Below are 18,170 nucleotides of genomic sequence, written 5' to 3' on the forward strand. Positions count from 1 at the left end.
GTCAGCTGGGTGTCCCTGTCATGTTCTAAATGACAGCTTAGTTCTGTAAAGCGGTAAGTATATGGTGAGCCATTCGCTTTCTTTGCAGGCACTCAGTTCTGCTTTCATAGGGGCTTCCCAGGGAGCAGTAGGGCTGAAGAACCCACCTGCCCATGCAGGAGCCGGAGAAGACCCAGATTCAATCCCTAGGTCAAGAAGACTCCCTGGAGAAAGAACTGCTAGCCCACTCCAGTATACTGCCTGGGAGTCCATGGACAGAGAGGAGCCTGGCGGGCTGCAGTCCACGGGTCAGACGGAGGGTCAGACCTGACTGAGCACACACACAGCACAGAAGCAGGAACGATGATGTATGACCATAGGAACAAGGCCATAATCCTGTGAAACTTAGTTTGAAAAAGCAAATGTGTGAATTTTAAATCATTTTCATGGGTTACAAATGCTAATTTTCTCTTGTTTTTTTGTTTTTTTCAGCCATTTAAAAATCCTGAGGCCATGCAAAAACAGACAGTGGGTTTTAGAACTCAATGATCCTTTCTTACAATCTTTCCTCCAAAAAGTTGAGTCCAAGTAACTTGAGAGCGAAGACAAGCTAAACAAAGTATCTGGAGATGGTTCTCCTAGAAAGCAGTGATGCGGGTGTTCTCAGGATTCCCTTTCGATGCCCTGGATGGAGGGAAAGAGGTGGGAGGAGGGACAGAAATGATTCAAAGATAGAGGACATTAGATATTGACAGATAGTTAGATAGGTAAGCAAACAATGACATATGAAAATGATGGATAGGGACTTCCCTGGTGGTCCAGTGGCTAAGACTTCCAATGCAGGGCACGTGGGTTCAATCCCTGGCCGGGGGACTAAGACCCCACATGCCACAGGGCATGGCCAAAATTAAATAAATAAAATAGTCTATTTCCAGGCTGTCTTAAAGATAAAAATGGGGAATTCCTTGGTGGTCCAGTGGCTGAGACTCCTTGCTTCCAACGCAGGGGACCTGGGTTTGGTCTCTGGTCAGGGAACCAGATCCCACCGGCGGCAGCTGAGAGTTTACCTGCTGCAACTAAACATCCCGGGGCCACAAGTAAGACCTGGTGCGGTCAGATAAACGCACAAATAACTGGATATTTAAAATAAAATAATAGACAATAGATGACGGCTTGACAGACAGAGAATGAATAGATGGCAGATAAATAGCAAAGAGATTATTAACAGATGACGATGTCCAGATGTACGCAAGTGACTGCTGCTGCTGCTGCTGCTGCTTACTCGCTAAGTCGTGTCTGACTCTTTTCGAGTCCACAGACTGTAGCCCACCAGGCTCCTCTGTCCATGGGATTCTCCAGGCAAGAACACTGGAGTGGGTTGCCATTTCCTGCTGCGGGGGATCGTCCCCATCCAGGGACAGAACCCACGTCTCCTGCATTGCAGGCAATACTCCACCACTGAGCCACCATGGAAGGCCATAGATAGAAGATAGAATTAGATAAATAAATGGTAGCTAGCGACTTAGCAGCAGCAGGTAGATGATACTAAATGATGGACAGATAATAAATGCATGATTGCTAGATGCCAGATGATCGATAAGTAGACAATAAAATGACGGATGATGATAGACATGGATATGTGTATTCTCCACAGCGTCAGAGGAAAGAAAGCCCTGCCTAACCTCAATGGACACAAGTGGGAGCAAACTCTGGGAGACAGTGATGGACAGGGAAGCCTGGCGTGCTGCAGCACGTGGGGTCGCAAAGAGTCGGACACGACTGAGTGACTAAACAACAACAACCCCCTCTGGCTCTGAGTGGGAACCTTCAGTCGCCTCCTCTGTCCTGAGGGAAGCCCCCCTGAGCCACGGGCCTCTGAAGTTTCAACCCCGACACCATGGTTCTCTCTACCCAGCCATGACCCAGTAAGCCCACAGAGAAGTTCAGATCAACGTCTTCATGCTGTCAGCTACGTCTGTAAGCCCCACTCCCAACCCAGGAGGAAGAGGGTGTGAACTGCCTTCACTACAGGGCTGAGAACTGAAAGCAACTGCACAGCTTCCTGTAAGTGTGGGTCACTCGACGGAGCAGTGTGCCCTTCATCAGAGGAGTGGGGCTGAGGCCAGTGGGCAGCCTGAACGCGGGATCATGTCCGCGGTTCCACCCTCGCTGCTCTGTCTTGGTCAGTCGGGGAGAGAGGGTTGGGCACAAATAGACGGCTAAGGAGGGCGGGGCTGGTGGTTCTTTAAGTTCAAGCTGTTCTCACCGGGCGTTTCTTTCTAGGATTGTGTCTGAGCCAGAGCACTTGGGCACAGAAGGGTGAGTGTTCTGTGAGATACTCCCGAGGACCCAGCAGGGTTTAAGCCAGGTTTCAGCTCTCTTGGCCGCTGGAAAGACGGGACTCAGACTTTAGAGTGGGGGCTGCAAGAGGGGAGAAATAGAAGGCTGGAGGGAGGAGCAGAAACGTTCATGTGTCTCTCACCTGTTCCCTGTGTCTAGGAAGTCTTCCCCCGCCTCGTATCACAGCTCTGCCTGGATCCACAGTTCCACAGAAGAGTCCTGTGACCCTCCTGTGTCAAGGACCTAAACGAGCTGACGGGTACAAGATATCAAAAGTGGGAAGTCCTGAGCCCTTGGACAAAGAGGAAGAGACCACACCCAGGAAGACCAACATTTTGACTATTGCAGAGATGACAGTTGACAAGACAGGGCTGTACCACTGCTCCTATCAGAGAGGAGGCCGCTGGTCCCAGTTCAGTGACCCCCTGCAGCTGGTGATGACGGGTGAGGGGGACACAGAGGCAGGGGAGCCGGGACTGACCCCTCTGCCTAGGGAAGGGCTGGGCTTTGGGGACAGGAAGGAAGAGGACCAATCCTTGTCCTTGGGGAGGTCTCAGGGGTGATGCTGAGAGACTTCCTCCAGGGGCAGGGGGGCGAGGAGGAAGAGAGACCAGAGCCACGTCTGCCCCCAGGGGACAGAAAGGGACAGTGCGTGTGTGACCCTTCCCTTCATTGCTGAACTGCCTTCTTTCTCAGGAGCTTATGACAAGCCCTCCCTCTCCAGCGTGGCTGGCACAGTGGTGGCTCCGGGGGAGAAGGTGAAGTTGCAGTGTTTCTCCAAAATCAGCTATGATGTATTTATCCTCACCAAAGGAGATGGTAATCACACCCAGAACCAAAACTCCGCCCCCCAGGACGGACGACACCAGAGCATCTTCCTCTTGAATCCAGTCTCCCCCACACAGGCGGGGACCTACAGATGCTACGGTGCCTTCCGCCAGGACCCCTATGTGTGGTCTGGGCCCAGTGACCCACTGCAGCTTCAGGTCGAAGGTGAGGAAGAAGCCCATCCGCCCACCTGATCCCCACCCTGGGGGCTGACTCTGCGCGGTTAAAGCACTGGCTGGGGAAGAGGACCACAAAAGGGGGGTGTGTGAGGGCCATCGGCTTAGACACGCATCTCTAAGGGACGGGCCAGGGACGGGTCATGTGGGTCCCTGGGACTCTGGGAGGTGAGAGCCTGACTGGGTGGAAATAAAGCAGACCTCTCCCACTTCACCTCTGTTTTCAGGAACTACTGACTCTCCCAGCAGCACACAGCCCAGACGTTCACCTGGTGAGTGGCTGAGTTTAGGAGGAAAACTGAAACGAGATTCTGTGTTCCCATGTCTCTGACCTGGAGTGTTAACCGCGTGGATGAAGGTGTATGTGTTATATAGTATATGTATGTATGTGTGTGTTAGTCACCCAGTCGTGTCCGACTCTGCGACCCCACGAACTGTAGCCCGCCAGGCTTCTTTATCCATAGAATTCCCCAGGCAAGAACACTGGAGTGGGTTGCCATTCTCTTCTCCAGAGGATCTTCCTGACCCAGGGATGGAACCCTGGTCTCTTGCATCGCAGGCAGATTCTTTACTGTTTGAGCTACAGGGAACTCCATGTATATGTATGTATTATATATATATATGTAACTATTATTAAATATCATATATGCTTTGCAGAAAAATATTTATATAGACTATATTAATACGTGTGTTATATGTATTTTCACCTCTGTCAGAATAAAAATGCTAACATAATGACTGGCTGGGAAAAACAAAGTCACGCAGTGTAACAGAATAAGACTGACAGAAGGGGCTAATGATTTAGAAGATGGCTCAGCAAGCCAGTCCGTCGTGGGTGTATTTTTAACGGACACTGGGATGAAATCCGAGGGGTGATCCTTGTAGAGAGCGCAGGACAGGCAGAGGTACAAGTCAGGGGCACAGACCCGAGGTAGACTTGTGCTCAGGAGCCCACCGGTAGCAAGTGGCCAGCGTGTCTGCTGGGGAACGGTCGAATCTCAGGGGATACCGAGCGGGGAGCAGGCTGGGCTCTGGGGCGGGGACTGGCAGCCTCCAGCGCCCCAGTCCTGTCTTTCTGACCCCAGAAGCCCCCGCCGGTATCAGCACAGCGCCCGTTGTGACAGGAGGAAAGAAAGGTACTGAACTGCTTACCCCGAGGGGGTGGGCTGGGCAGGCTTCCCACCAGGTCCAGAGGCCTGCAGAAATGAGGTCGGGTTTAGGGTCCTTTAGGGGCATGGGCTTCCCTGGTGGCTCAGTGGTAAAGAATCTGCCTGCCAAGCAGGAGACCCAGGTTCAACCCCCAGGTCAGGAAGAAGCCCTGGAGAAGGGCATGGCAACCACTCCAGCACTCTTGCCTGAGAGATCCCATGGACAGAGGAGCCTGGTGGGTCACAGTCCATGGGCTCACAAGGACACAGCTGAGTGACTCATCAACAACCACAAACGGGAATCGGCACCTTCTGCCTCTTCTCTCACAGCGCCTACCGCTTGGCATCTTTCTGTGGAGACTCAAGTCCGCCTGAGCCTGGCTGCCCTGCTTCTCCTGGTCATGGCCGTCCTGTTGGCTGAAGCCTGGTGCAGCGGCGGGGGGGGGGGGGGGGGGGGGTCCCTCAGTGAAGTCAGATGAGCCCCCGCCCCAGTGGACAAACGAGCGCCGATGACCCTCCGCTGGCATCAAAGCACTGTGCTCACCTTGGGGCGGAGGAGACAGGGCCCTGGCTGGGCCTCCCAGCCAATACAGCGGGGTACTCGCTTCCTGTTGAACCGAAACAACGCACCGGCGGCACCGTGGCCGAGAGCTGCCCAGTGTGAATTCTCCTTCAGTTCCAGAGAGCAGAGCCTGAACCCTGTCCGCGAGCCTGCACTGCTTGCTGCGTTCCTGTTGGTGTCCTTGCCTTTGGTGCCTCTAGACTCTGCCTGCGCTCCCTGTCGTGTAGCTCCCTCCTCCAGACCCGGGCTGGGGGGGGGCGCCTCTTCTCTCTGACCTCGGCTTCCTTCCTACCTTCCTGCCTCACACACCCCCACCCTCGTGCTTCCCTTTTAACGAACACCTGTGGGGACTTCCCGGTGGACCAGTGGTTAAGAATCTGCCCTGCAACTCAGGGGGTGTGTGTCTGATGCCCGGTCAGGGAATCAAGATCCCACAGGCGGCAGAGCAGCTAAGCCTCTGAGCAGCAACCAAATGAATAAATACATACAAATAAAATTATATTTTAAAAAAAGAACACGTGACTATGTTGCCCACCTGTGACAACTTGCAATAAGCCCCCACCCAAGACCCTTAATTTCACCACATCTGCGGTGTCCCTTTTGACATGGCGGTTCTGGGTAGCTTTACAAAACTGTAATTAGAGGGCTATTTCTCACCCTGCCTCCTGGAGATCACTGAGTCTGATCTTTGAGCCAGAAATCCTTGATTTATGCCCTGCAGGAGAGACTTGGAAATAAGCACGGTTTTTTGTTTTGCTTTAATATTTAAGTCTTTATTGAATTTGTTACAATTTTGCTTCTGTTTTACCTTTTGGTTTTGGGGCCACGAGGCATGTTGGATCATTGGTCCCCAACCAGGGATTGAACCCACAATCCCCGCATTGGGAGGCAAAGTCCTAACTACTGGACTGCCAGGGAAGTACCTGGGAATAAATGTTTGAACACTCTTTTCAATTTAGAACAGGACGTGATTCAAACAGAGATGATACTTAATAAACTTTGCTTATGTGTAATGTGTAAATTCCTTAGAGTGGTTGTTCTTGCAGGGTGGGAAATGGGTCTAGGGCTAGAAATGCTGATTTCTTTTTTCCTTCAATATAGCCCTTGTGAAAGTGAAAGTCGCTCAGGCGTGTCCGACTCTGCCGAATTTAAAAATTCTAGAAAGCAAGTGGAAAAGGCGATGGCACCCCATTCCAGTATTCTTGCCCGGAAAATCCCATGAGCCTGGTGGGCTGCCGTCTATGGGGTCACACAGAGTTGGACATGACTGAAGCAACTTAGCAGCAGCAGCAGCAGCAAAAAGCAAATATAAAAGCATGAACATGCATATTGGTTGGTTGGTTTGGAGAATTTAAGTTACACAGATGACTGTGATGTTAGCAATTGCTCCTCTTTGGGTTTGGGGGTTTGTTTTTTTCTTTCTGAGAAGAAACATCTTTCAAAGCATGAGACTAAAACAGCAGAGTCACAGAAAGGCTAACTCACCCCCGTTACAGTTGAGCTGATGATATAGTTTGGGGACTTCTTAGCTCCAAGCTATTTAAGTAAATGATAAATACCTTTGGACTTAAACCTCCATGGATACCGCACAGAAAAACAGAGGTACTAAGTGATCACATGCTCTTCAGTCTCATCTCTGCCCCAAGACTCGACTCAGAGCCATCTGCCATTGGCTGCTGCTCCCTCGCCAAAGTCCCCTCCTTCTGCCTGTTCCATGCATTTTCTCTGCGTCAGCACAGACGTAACTTTCCTTGGGTGCTTTCTCTGAATGTCTTCTCAGAGTCAGCTGGGTGTCCCTGTCATGTTCTAAATGACAGCTTAGTTCTGTAAAGCGGTAAGTATATGGTGAGCCATTCGCTTTCTTTGCAGGCACTCAGTTCTGCTTTCATAGGGGCTTCCCAGGGAGCAGTAGGGCTGAAGAACCCACCTGCCCATGCAGGAGCCGGAGAAGACCCAGATTCAATCCCTAGGTCAAGAAGACTCCCTGGAGAAAGAACTGCTAGCCCACTCCAGTATACTGCCTGGGAGTCCATGGACAGAGAGGAGCCTGGCGGGCTGCAGTCCACGGGTCAGACGGAGGGTCAGACCTGACTGAGCACACACACAGCACAGAAGCAGGAACGATGATGTATGACCATAGGAACAAGGCCATAATCCTGTGAAACTTAGTTTGAAAAAGCAAATGTGTGAATTTTAAATCATTTTCATGGGTTACAAATGCTAATTTTCTCTTGTTTTTTTGTTTTTTTCAGCCATTTAAAAATCCTGAGGCCATGCAAAAACAGACAGTGGGTTTTAGAACTCAATGATCCTTTCTTACAATCTTTCCTCCAAAAAGTTGAGTCCAAGTAACTTGAGAGCGAAGACAAGCTAAACAAAGTATCTGGAGATGGTTCTCCTAGAAAGCAGTGATGCGGGTGTTCTCAGGATTCCCTTTCGATGCCCTGGATGGAGGGAAAGAGGTGGGAGGAGGGACAGAAATGATTCAAAGATAGAGGACATTAGATATTGACAGATAGTTAGATAGGTAAGCAAACAATGACATATGAAAATGATGGATAGGGACTTCCCTGGTGGTCCAGTGGCTAAGACTTCCAATGCAGGGCACGTGGGTTCAATCCCTGGCCGGGGGACTAAGACCCCACATGCCACAGGGCATGGCCAAAATTAAATAAATAAAATAGTCTATTTCCAGGCTGTCTTAAAGATAAAAATGGGGAATTCCTTGGTGGTCCAGTGGCTGAGACTCCTTGCTTCCAACGCAGGGGACCTGGGTTTGGTCTCTGGTCAGGGAACCAGATCCCACCGGCGGCAGCTGAGAGTTTACCTGCTGCAACTAAACATCCCGGGGCCACAAGTAAGACCTGGTGCGGTCAGATAAACGCACAAATAACTGGATATTTAAAATAAAATAATAGACAATAGATGACGGCTTGACAGACAGAGAATGAATAGATGGCAGATAAATAGCAAAGAGATTATTAACAGATGACGATGTCCAGATGTACGCAAGTGACTGCTGCTGCTGCTGCTGCTGCTTACTCGCTAAGTCGTGTCTGACTCTTTTCGAGTCCACAGACTGTAGCCCACCAGGCTCCTCTGTCCATGGGATTCTCCAGGCAAGAACACTGGAGTGGGTTGCCATTTCCTGCTGCGGGGGATCGTCCCCACCCAGGGACAGAACCCACGTCTCCTGCATTGCAGGCAATACTCCACCACTGAGCCACCATGGAAGGCCATAGATAGAAGATAGAATTAGATAAATAAATGGTAGCTAGCGACTTAGCAGCAGCAGGTAGATGATACTAAATGATGGACAGATAATAAATGCATGATTGCTAGATGCCAGATGATCGATAAGTAGACAATAAAATGACGGATGATGATAGACATGGATATGTGTATTCTCCACAGCGTCAGAGGAAAGAAAGCCCTGCCTAACCTCAATGGACACAAGTGGGAGCAAACTCTGGGAGACAGTGATGGACAGGGAAGCCTGGCGTGCTGCAGCACGTGGGGTCGCAAAGAGTCGGACACGACTGAGTGACTAAACAACAACAACCCCCTCTGGCTCTGAGTGGGAACCTTCAGTCGCCTCCTCTGTCCTGAGGGAAGCCCCCCTGAGCCACGGGCCTCTGAAGTTTCAACCCCGACACCATGGTTCTCTCTACCCAGCCGTGACCCAGTAAGCCCACAGAGAAGTTCAGATCAACGTCTTCATGCTGTCAGCTACGTCTGTAAGCCCCACTCCCAACCCAGGAGGAAGAGGGTGTGAACTGCCTTCACTACAGGGCTGAGAACTGAAAGCAACTGCACAGCTTCCTGTAAGTGTGGGTCACTCGACGGAGCAGTGTGCCCTTCATCAGAGGAGTGGGGCTGAGGCCAGTGGGCAGCCTGAACGCGGGATCATGTCCGCGGTTCCACCCTCGCTGCTCTGTCTTGGTCAGTCGGGGAGAGAGGGTTGGGCACAAATAGACGGCTAAGGAGGGCGGGGCTGGTGGTTCTTTAAGTTCAAGCTGTTCTCACCGGGCGTTTCTTTCTAGGATTGTGTCTGAGCCAGAGCACTTGGGCACAGAAGGGTGAGTGTTCTGTGAGATACTCCCGAGGACCCAGCAGGGTTTAAGCCAGGTTTCAGCTCTCTTGGCCGCTGGAAAGACGGGACTCAGACTTTAGAGTGGGGGCTGCAAGAGGGGAGAAATAGAAGGCTGGAGGGAGGAGCAGAAACGTTCATGTGTCTCTCACCTGTTCCCTGTGTCTAGGAAGTCTTCCCCCGCCTCGTATCACAGCTCTGCCTGGATCCACAGTTCCACAGAAGAGTCCTGTGACCCTCCTGTGTCAAGGACCTAAACGAGCTGACGGGTACAAGATATCAAAAGTGGGAAGTCCTGAGCCCTTGGACAAAGAGGAAGAGACCACACCCAGGAAGACCAACATTTTGACTATTGCAGAGATGACAGTTGACAAGACAGGGCTGTACCACTGCTCCTATCAGAGAGGAGGCCGCTGGTCCCAGTTCAGTGACCCCCTGCAGCTGGTGATGACGGGTGAGGGGGACACAGAGGCAGGGGAGCCGGGACTGACCCCTCTGCCTAGGGAAGGGCCGGGCTTTGGGGACAGGAAGGAAGAGGACCAATCCTTGTCCTTGGGGAGGTCTCAGGGGTGATGCTGAGAGACTTCCTCCAGGGGCAGGGGGGCGAGGAGGGAGAGAGACCAGAGCCACGTCTGCCCCCAGGGGACAGAAAGGGACAGTGCGTGTGTGACCCTTCCCTTCATTGCTGAACTGCCTTCTTTCTCAGGAGCTTATGACAAGCCCTCCCTCTCCAACGTGGCTGGCACAGTGGTGGCTCCGGGGGAGAAGGTGAAGTTGCAGTGTTTCTCCAAATTAAGCTATGATGTATTTATCCTCACCAAAGGAGATGGTAATCACACCCAGAACCAAAACTCCGCCCCCCAGGACGGACGACACCAGAGCATCTTCCTCTTGAATCCAGTCTCCCCCACACAGGCGGGGACCTACAGATGCTACGGTGCCTTCCACCAGGACCCCTATGTGTGGTCTGGGCCCAGTGACCCACTGCAGCTTCAGGTCGAAGGTGAGGAGGAAGCCCATCCGCCCACCTGATCCCCGCCCTGGGGGCTGACTCTGCACGGTTAAAGCACTGGCTGGGGAAGAGGACCACAAAAGGGGGGTGTGTGAGGGCCATCGGCTTAGACACGCATCTCTAAGGGACGGGCTGGGACGGGTCATCTGGGTCCCTGGGACTCTGGGAGGTGAGAGCCTGACTGGGTGGAAATAAGGCAGACTGCTCCCACTTCACCTCTATTTTCAGGAACTACTGACTCTCCCAGCAGCACACAGCCCAGACGTTCACCTGGTGAGTGGCTGAGTTTAGGAGGAAAACTGAAACGAGATTCTGTGTTCTCTTCTCTCTGACCTGGAGTGGAACGGGGCTTGCTAGAGGCAAGGCCACCTTTTTAAGAAGACTTCTGTTGTCTTGGGGCATGGAACACAGATATAGTAGGTAGGGCTGCTCTCCCTAAGGGAAAGGAGAAGATTAGAAGGTCTACAGATTGCAGATAAAGCCAACAGGATCTATAGATACCATTTATCAGTGATCCATCATTGACAATATTCTGGACTTCCCTGGTGGTTCAGACAGTAAAGCATCTGCCTACAAGGTGGGAGACCTGGTTTCAATCCCTGGGTGGAGAAGATCCCCTGGAGAAGGAAATGGCAACCCACTCCAGTATTCTTGCCTGGAAAATCCCATGGATGGAGGAACCTGGTAGGCTGAAGTCCATGGGGTTGCAAAGAGTTGGACACGACTCAGCGACTTCACTTTCACTTTCACTTTCCACGGAGCTCTGCTCCCAGAAGGGTTCGTTTCTCCCTCCCGGGTTTCGGCACCAGAATTAAGGTGAGTGCAGAGAGAGAGAGCGAGCGGGGCAGTCAGCAAGAAAAGGAAACGTATTAGAGGGAAACCAGGGTGACTGGCCCCAAGGAGAACCAGCGTTCTCCCTTTCTGACGGAGTCCTTCTTAGACCCCACCAATGAAAACTTCTCTGAAGGGATGGTCACATAGCCAGAGGTCGGGAATCTGTGGCCTCGCAGCTTTGAGAAGATGGGCACCAGTGCGCTCACAGGGTGCCGTGTGGGCAATGTGGTCAGTCTCACGGATGGCTGTCGAGACTTGATTCTTTGCGAGGTCGATATAGTGAGCCACCTTATCAATGAGACCCCATGTGGGCCCTATCGCCTATGAGACAGATAGAACCTTGATTGGAAAACTGGGGGCGGGGGGGAGGGGTGGGGGTGTGAAACGTGTGCTCTATTCAGCTCACACTTCTTTGTTTTTTTAAATATATGTATATATTGTTTTCTGTATTGGAATCTAGCCAACACAGAAAGAATTCTTTTTGTTATCTGTGGTTGTTTTGTGTCTTTAAATGCATACTTTTCCTACACATTTCCATATGATGGCTCAAGTCAGTTCTTGGAATGAGCCCTCCCCTGAGCTTGGCTAACACCACATTCTTGATTCACCACTGCTGGCCCTTTTCTGAGCTGTACTTCCTCTGCCAGCGGTCAGTAAATATTTCCTATAATAGGCCAGTCACTCAGTGGGTGGATAGCTGGTCTCTTTCCCAACCGCTCCACTCTGACCCTGTGCACAAAAGCAGCCACAGACAAGATGCAGGAGCAAGTGAGCCGAGGACGAGCTCTGATGAAACTGTAGATAAGGTGCTGAATTCAGTTTGTTTGCAAATTTTATTCTTTTATTATTATTATTAATTGTTTTTGGATTACAGTTTAAAAATGTAAGTCTATTCTGAGCTCGAGGGCCACAGGAAAACACAGGTGGGCAGGGGTTTGGTCAGTGTGTCATCACATGCTGGTCTCTATAAAGATATAAATTTCCATTTCCGAGCACCTTCTCTTTTAAATCCTTATTGAATTTGTTACAATGTTGCTTCTGTTTTCTGTTTTTTTGGGGGGTTTGGCCACGGGGCATGTGCGATCCCAGCTCCTTGATCAGGGATGGGACCAGCACCCCCTGCATTGGAGGGCAAAGTCTTCAGCACTGGACCACCAAAGAAGTCCCTCCAAGTGCTTTGTTATCCGTGACTTCATGGAGCAAGCAAACGAGCTGGTCAGAGCTCATTGCTCTTTTCTAAGAAAAGGGGTCAACAATTCTGAGCTTGGGGACTGTGGTGGGGTCTGAGGAAGTACTCAGAAACCGTGCTGGGTGTGAAGGTTCTTTACTCAGGGTGCCTGCTCCAGCACTGTGTCCTCTTTTGCAGCCCCGTCTGACAACCTAGCCTCCCGAGACAGACTCCTCGGCGTCTGGATCGGCGTCCCGGTGGCCGCGGGTCTCCTGCTCCTAGTCTTCCCTGTCTTCCTCACCCTCTACTGTCTGCGCAAAGCCAAAATCAGTAGGTCCTTGAGAGCCGGAGGGGGAGCCTGTGCAGAGCTCCCTGGGATGCAAATCCCACTGGGGAAACAGGGAGGGGCATTTGCTAGGGGATGGGGAGGGGCTGAGAGGTCCAGAAGCAATGAGGGGTGGGCTGTTTTGCTGGTTCACGCAGTGACTGTGGTAACTGCCTTCCAGAAGACAGGGCTGGGGGGAATCTACAGCCACCCTCCCGAAAACGTGACCCTCTCTTTGTTATGTTCATGAGATTGTTGTCATTTTTCATTAAAAAGATAAGAAAATTCAATCTGGGAAGATGAGATGTAAGCACTCTCTTAAGCTGCTGGTGGAAGGATACACGGATTCACAAACGTAGTGACCATGGCATTATTTACAATATTACAAAACAATGTCATGAAACAATATATAACCCATAAACTAAAACAGTGTCGTAAAACAGGATATAAACCACACATGATGGTATAGCTAATGTAGCCATTTAAAATATTATTTAGGAAACACCTCTAGTGACAAAGAGAAATATTCCGGCTATAATGTTGTATGTTTAAAATTACAGATATAGAGAACAAATTAGCAGTGACTAATGGGGAGGGGCGGAGAAGGCAATGGCAACCCACTCCAGTACTCTTGCCTGGAAAATCCCATGGACAGAGGAGCCTGGTAGGTTACAGTCCATGGGATCGCAAAGAGTCCAACACGACTGAGAGACTTCACTTTCACTTTTCACTTTCATGCATTGGAGAAGGAAATGGCAACCCACTCCAGTGTTCTTGCCTGGAGAATCCCAGGGACGGCGGAGCCTGGTGGGCTGCCGTCTATAGGGTCACACAGATTCGGACACAACTGAAGCGACTTAGCAGCAGCAGCAGCAATGGGGAGGGGGGGTAACTAACAGGTAGGGGATTAAGGGAACAAACTAGTATGCATAAAATAATCTACAAGGATGGGACTTCTCTGGTGGTCCAGTGGCTGAGACTCCACGCTCCCAATGCAGGGGGCACAGTTTTGATCCCTGGTCAAGGAACTAGATCGCACATGCCACAACTAAGAAAAAAAAACAAAAAAATAGATCCTAAATGCCCCAACAACAAAATGGGGAATATAGCAATGTTTCGTAATAACTATGAATGGAGTTTAACCTTTTAAAACTATAAATCATTATAGTGTGTACCTGTGACTTATATTGTATACTCAACAGTACTTCCATTTTTTAAGAAATGACGCTGTTTTTGCCTGTTCGAGCTGCTGTAACAGAACACCGTAGACCAGGTGCTTCAAACGTCCAGTATTCATTTCTGACAGTTCTGGAGGCTGGGAGGTCCGAGATGTAGGTGCTAGGGTTCAGTTCCTGGTGAGGGTTCTCTTGCAGACGGTCACCTCTCCTGGCAGAGAGAGCAAGCTAGAGCTCTGGCTGAACATGAGAATCCCACCCTCAGGACCCCATTGAAACCTCAGTTCCTCCCCAGGGCACCATCTCCAAACACCATCACGTGCAGGTCCCCACTTCAGCAGACGAATTTGAGGGGAGGGGCAGTGGGGACAGATACACGGTCCACAACCACCTCCCCTCTCCCTGCAGACGCTGCGAGGAAAGAGAGACACGCAGAGGCAGCCGGCCGGGCGAGTGGGCAGGTAAGGGCTTCCCCCGGGACTGCCCCTTGGACCCCGTGCCACACCCCTCTCACAGTCTCCTCCCTTCCTCAGGGCTCTGAAGCGGCAGACCCGCAGGAGGTCACCTATTCCCAGGTGACCTGCCGTGTCCCCCCCCAGGGGACAGCTGGGACCCCCTCCTGGGTGCCCAGACAGACCCACAGCAGTGAGTATGTCACGCTGGCCTTCAGATAAGCCAGGCGCCAGGGCCAGCGCTTCATCTGGGCGGCAGAACTCACAGCCACCTGTCGGTAGCGTCCTCCTCTAGAACTGAGGCTCCAAACCTGACGGTCAGCCTGGTTGAGGGAGCCCAGATTCCCCGGAAGGTCCTGCTGCCCCCCTACACACGGAAATCTAGAGACCTCAGCAACATCACCCAGTCAGTCCCAGAATCTCTAATTGCCCAGGAGTTCCTGAGACCCTCTGAAGTCATCAGAAGAGCGACAGTGGTAATAGTTTGTAAGTGTTCATTATTCGTTAGTTAAATGGTGTTGTTCAGTCTCTGTCATGTCCGACTCTGCAACCCCGTGGACTGTAGCACGCCAGACCCCCTGTCCTTCACTGTCTCCTGGAGTTTGCTCAGATTCATGTCCACTGAGTCAGTGATGCCGTCCCACCATCTCATCCTCTGTCGTCCCCTTCTCCTCCTGCCCTCAGTCTTTCCCAGCATCAAGGTCTTTTCCATTGAGTCAGCTCTTCACATCGGGTGGCCAAAGTATTGAAACTTCAGCTTCAGCATCAGTCCTTCCAGTGAATATTCAGGGTTGATTTTCTTTTACCATGACAAGGCTGTGATCCATGAAGGGGATTAATTAAGTAAGTGTACTTAAATCCTCTTGGGTACCAGGTTTTACGTTACAGCCCTCTGAACACAAAAGCTGAGAATGTTCATAACCTACTATAAGAAATACTAAAGGAAGTTCTTTAAGCGAAGAAAAAAATATACCAGATGAAAATTTGAATCTATATACAGGAATGAGAAAGGGCTGAACATTGGCTTTTAAGGAATCTATCAGGAGTCTTGAGTGATTGATAGGAAATTCTGATAGTTTTTTGACCTTCACTCTGAAAGTCTCCACTCAGAGGCTCCTGGGTGCCAGTTAACTGAAGGTCCATGAAAATAACTTTGAAATCAGGTTTCCAGTTCAGATAAGTCCTCAGATGTAAATAACCTCACTCTCATTGTTTCTGTATGACTGGTGCTTTATTTTGCAGATTGACTATTTGTAGGGACACAGGAAAGAGCCTAAAACCATCCCTCTTGTTGAAGTTTATTCTCTAGGGCAGGGGTCAATAAATTAGAACCCACAGGTCAGATCTGGCAAGTCACCTGTTTTGTACCATACATGTTACATTTTTACACTTTTCAATACTTTTTTTGCTTTTGTGGGCTTCCCTGGTGGCTCAGACAGTAAAGAATCCACCTGCAATGCTGGAGACCTGGGTTTGATCCCTGGGTTGGGCAGATCCCCAGGAGGAGGGCATGGCAACCCACACTCCAGTATCCAGTATTCTTGCCTGGAGAATCCCATGGACAGAGGAGCCTGACAGGCTACAGTCATGGCGTTGCAAAGACTTGGACATGACTGAGCAGTTAAGCCCAGTGGTACAATATAATTTACCTTTTTAACCATTTTTAGGGACCTGCTGGATGTCAGTGATTAAGATTCCACGCTTCCACCACAAGGGGCATGAGTCCAGTCCCTGGTTGGGGAAATCCTGCATGTTTCAGGGCATGGCTAAATGAAAAAGAAAAAAAAAAATTTAGGTATAGAGTTAAATGGCATTAAATACATTCACATTGTTATACAACAGTCAGCACCACTGCATTTTGTATGGTGGAAAAAAATCAAAAGAAGAATACTTTAATTGATTTGGTGAGGTATAACTGATTTAGAAAGAACTGCACATTTCTCTGATAATGAGTGATGTTGAGCATCCTTTCATGTGTTTGTTAGCCATCTGTAAAATAAATAAAAAAAATTTTTAAAAGAAAAAGAAAGAACTGCACATATTTCGTGGGTACTATTTGATGAGTTTGGATAAATGCAAATAACATGATACCATCACCACAATCAAGCCACTGAAGTGAAGTTAAAGTCGTTCAGTCGTGTCCAACTCTTTGTGACCCCATTGACTATACTGTCCATGGAATTCTCCAGGCCAGCATACTGGAGTGGGTAGCCTTTCCCTTCTCCAGGGGATCCTCCCAACCCAGGGATTGAACCCAGGTCTCCCACATTGCAGGTGGATTCTTTACCAGCTAAGCCACAAGGGAAGCCCAACTAGATGTAACCATATCTGTGAAGCCCAAAGGACCCCAAATAGGATGAAAAAGGTAATATTTTATGACATGTAAAAAATATTCTAAATTCAGTCTTCAACCTCCACAAATAAAGGCTTACTGGAACACAGCCATGCATATTGATTTACATATTACCTGTGGCTATCCCCCCACTGTAATTCCTGTAGCATTAAGGAATTGCAGCAGAGACCAGATGGCTCTCAAAACCTAACATATTTACTCTTTGGCCCTTGACGAAAACATCTGCCAGCTGCTGGTTTATTGCAAATGTTCCAAAACTTCAGTTTCAATAAGAATTATTGGTATGGGAAGAGGGCATGGAGGAGGAGGATTAAAGGTTGGTTCTATGACTTCTTCAGCCAACCAAGGACAGTACTCAGGAAATGGTTATCATTTATAAAAATTCCCACGTATTTCTAATACAGACAATTAAGAGGCACCCACTTAAAGAGATGTGACTCTAATACAGTGATTTTCAAACTTGGCTGCATATTCAAATCAACTAAAGAATTATTTTAAATCCTGGGAACCATATTCCACACTCTCCCACCCCCTGGAAAAATCTCTTGGAATGGCACCCCGGCAGTAAAATTCCTTAAGTCTCCGAGGTTATTCCCATGTGCAGCCAAGGCTCCAAACCCGTGATGTAATGCAGCAGTTAGCGGACTGTTGACACGTAAAGGAATGACATGACTGTGTTCCAGTAAATCTTTATTTACAGAAACAGGAGAATGACCCTCAGGCTGTAGTTTTACCAACACTTACATTGGACCAGGGATTGGCAAACTATGCTTGTTTGGTTTTTTTTTAAATAAAGCTTTATTAGAACATGTCTGTGCTTATTTACATATTGGCTGCTTTTTCACTTCAATAGCAAAGTTGAGTCTTTGAGACAGAGAACTATAGTGCACGAAGCCTGAAATATTTATTGTCGTGTCATTTACAGAGGATGTTTGAAAAACATCCTGGTCTAGTAAGTGAAGAAAGTTAGGTAGACAGAATATTCTGTAACAACGCATGCATTGAGTCGGGTTATCTGGAAGTGATTTTAAAAAATGCGGTCGTGGGAATTAGGATGAACAGAAGTCAGTCACAGGGACCATAGCAAAGACCTGTGGGCATGAAATGCAGAGAGAAGATATAACCCTAGTATTCAGTCATCGTCACGTGGTGGTGGTGGTTCTTGTTTAGTCGCTAAGTCGTGTTCGACTCTTTTGTGACTCCATGGACTGTAGCCTTCCTGGCTCCTCCGTCCATGGGATTTCCCAGGCAAGAATACTGGAGTGGACTGCCATTTCCTTCTCCAGAGAATCTTCCCGACCCAGGGGTGGAACCTGAGTCACCTGCATTGACAGGCGGATTCTTTACCACTGAGCCACCAAAAGAACTCCTATCATTGTGTACACCTTATATATTATACACACGACTGCTATTTTTAAAATGAAAATTAAAAAACCCACCATCCCTTTGATAAAAAGTTATTGCAACATTGCCCCACACGTTCAGTTCAGTTCAGTTGCTCAGTTGTGACTGACTCTTCGTGACCCCATGAATCACAGCACGCCAGGCCTCCCTGTCCATCACCAAATCCCGCAGGTCACTCAAACTCATGTCCATCGAGTTGGTGATGCCATCCAGCCATCTTATTCTCTGTTGTCCCCTTCTCCTCCCGCCCCCAATCCTTCCCAGCATCAGAGTCTTTTCCAGTGAGTCAACTCGTCGCATGAGGTGGCCAAAGTATTGCAGTTT

The 18,170-nt window shown here is 49.5% G+C and overlaps 2 protein-coding genes and 1 long non-coding RNA gene across 5 annotated transcripts in view; 2 read left to right on the plus strand and 1 right to left on the minus strand.

Moving 5' to 3' along the window:
* LOC129545957 (NACHT, LRR and PYD domains-containing protein 7) overlaps positions 1 to 2,535 on the minus strand; it is a 29,152-nt gene extending 26,617 nt beyond the window's left edge. For both annotated transcript variants that reach the window (XM_088830313.1, XM_088830316.1), the window contains exon 1: positions 2,462 to 2,535. The gene's annotated coding sequence lies outside the window, so the exon portion shown is untranslated. The remainder of the gene's footprint in view (positions 1 to 2,461) is intronic.
* On the plus strand, positions 505 to 16,355 carry LOC129546001 (leukocyte immunoglobulin-like receptor subfamily A member 5). Of its 2 annotated transcripts, XM_088830430.1 has the most exons (12): positions 505 to 681; positions 1,634 to 2,161; positions 2,263 to 2,298; positions 2,479 to 2,763; positions 3,016 to 3,312; positions 9,077 to 9,112; positions 9,293 to 9,577; positions 9,830 to 10,126; positions 10,364 to 10,408; positions 12,336 to 12,467; positions 14,046 to 14,098; positions 14,171 to 16,352. In XM_088830430.1, exons 2-12 carry the CDS (start codon positions 2,128 to 2,130, stop codon positions 14,309 to 14,311), a joined length of 1,641 nt encoding a protein of 546 aa, XP_088686556.1. In that variant the 5' UTR covers positions 505 to 681; positions 1,634 to 2,127; the 3' UTR covers positions 14,312 to 16,352. The 2 variants fall into 2 exon arrangements, with proteins under 2 accessions (XP_088686556.1, XP_055266636.2); XM_055410661.2 differs by lacking the exons at positions 505 to 681; positions 1,634 to 2,161; positions 2,263 to 2,298; positions 2,479 to 2,763; positions 3,016 to 3,312 and adding an exon at positions 8,846 to 8,975 and having other exon boundaries at positions 14,171 to 16,355.
* LOC148774265 (uncharacterized) lies at positions 7,025 to 8,571 on the plus strand. Its single transcript, XR_016035881.1, has 3 exons — positions 7,025 to 7,161; positions 7,286 to 7,495; positions 8,448 to 8,571. It is a non-coding gene; the product is annotated as an uncharacterized LOC148774265 (long non-coding RNA).
* Positions 16,356 to 18,170: the final 1,815 nt, after the last annotated feature.

This window comes from Moschus berezovskii, chromosome 22 (assembly GCF_049115385.1).
Source record: "Moschus berezovskii isolate FMDL1 chromosome 22, NW_MosBer_1.0, whole genome shotgun sequence".
Lineage (NCBI taxonomy): Eukaryota > Metazoa > Chordata > Mammalia > Artiodactyla > Moschidae > Moschus > Moschus berezovskii.

Bases quoted from the DNA above. Each gene is read 5' to 3' on its own strand.
- LOC129546001 (XM_088830430.1), top strand. From the start codon at position 2,128: ATGTCCGCGGTTCCACCCTCGCTGCTCTGTCTTG. The intron at 2,299-2,478 runs GTGAGTGTTCTG...CCCTGTGTCTAG, and splicing joins GAGCACTTGGGCACAGAAGG to GAAGTCTTCCCCCGCCTCGT. The intron at 9,578-9,829 runs GTGAGGGGGACA...CTTCTTTCTCAG, and splicing joins CCTGCAGCTGGTGATGACGG to GAGCTTATGACAAGCCCTCC.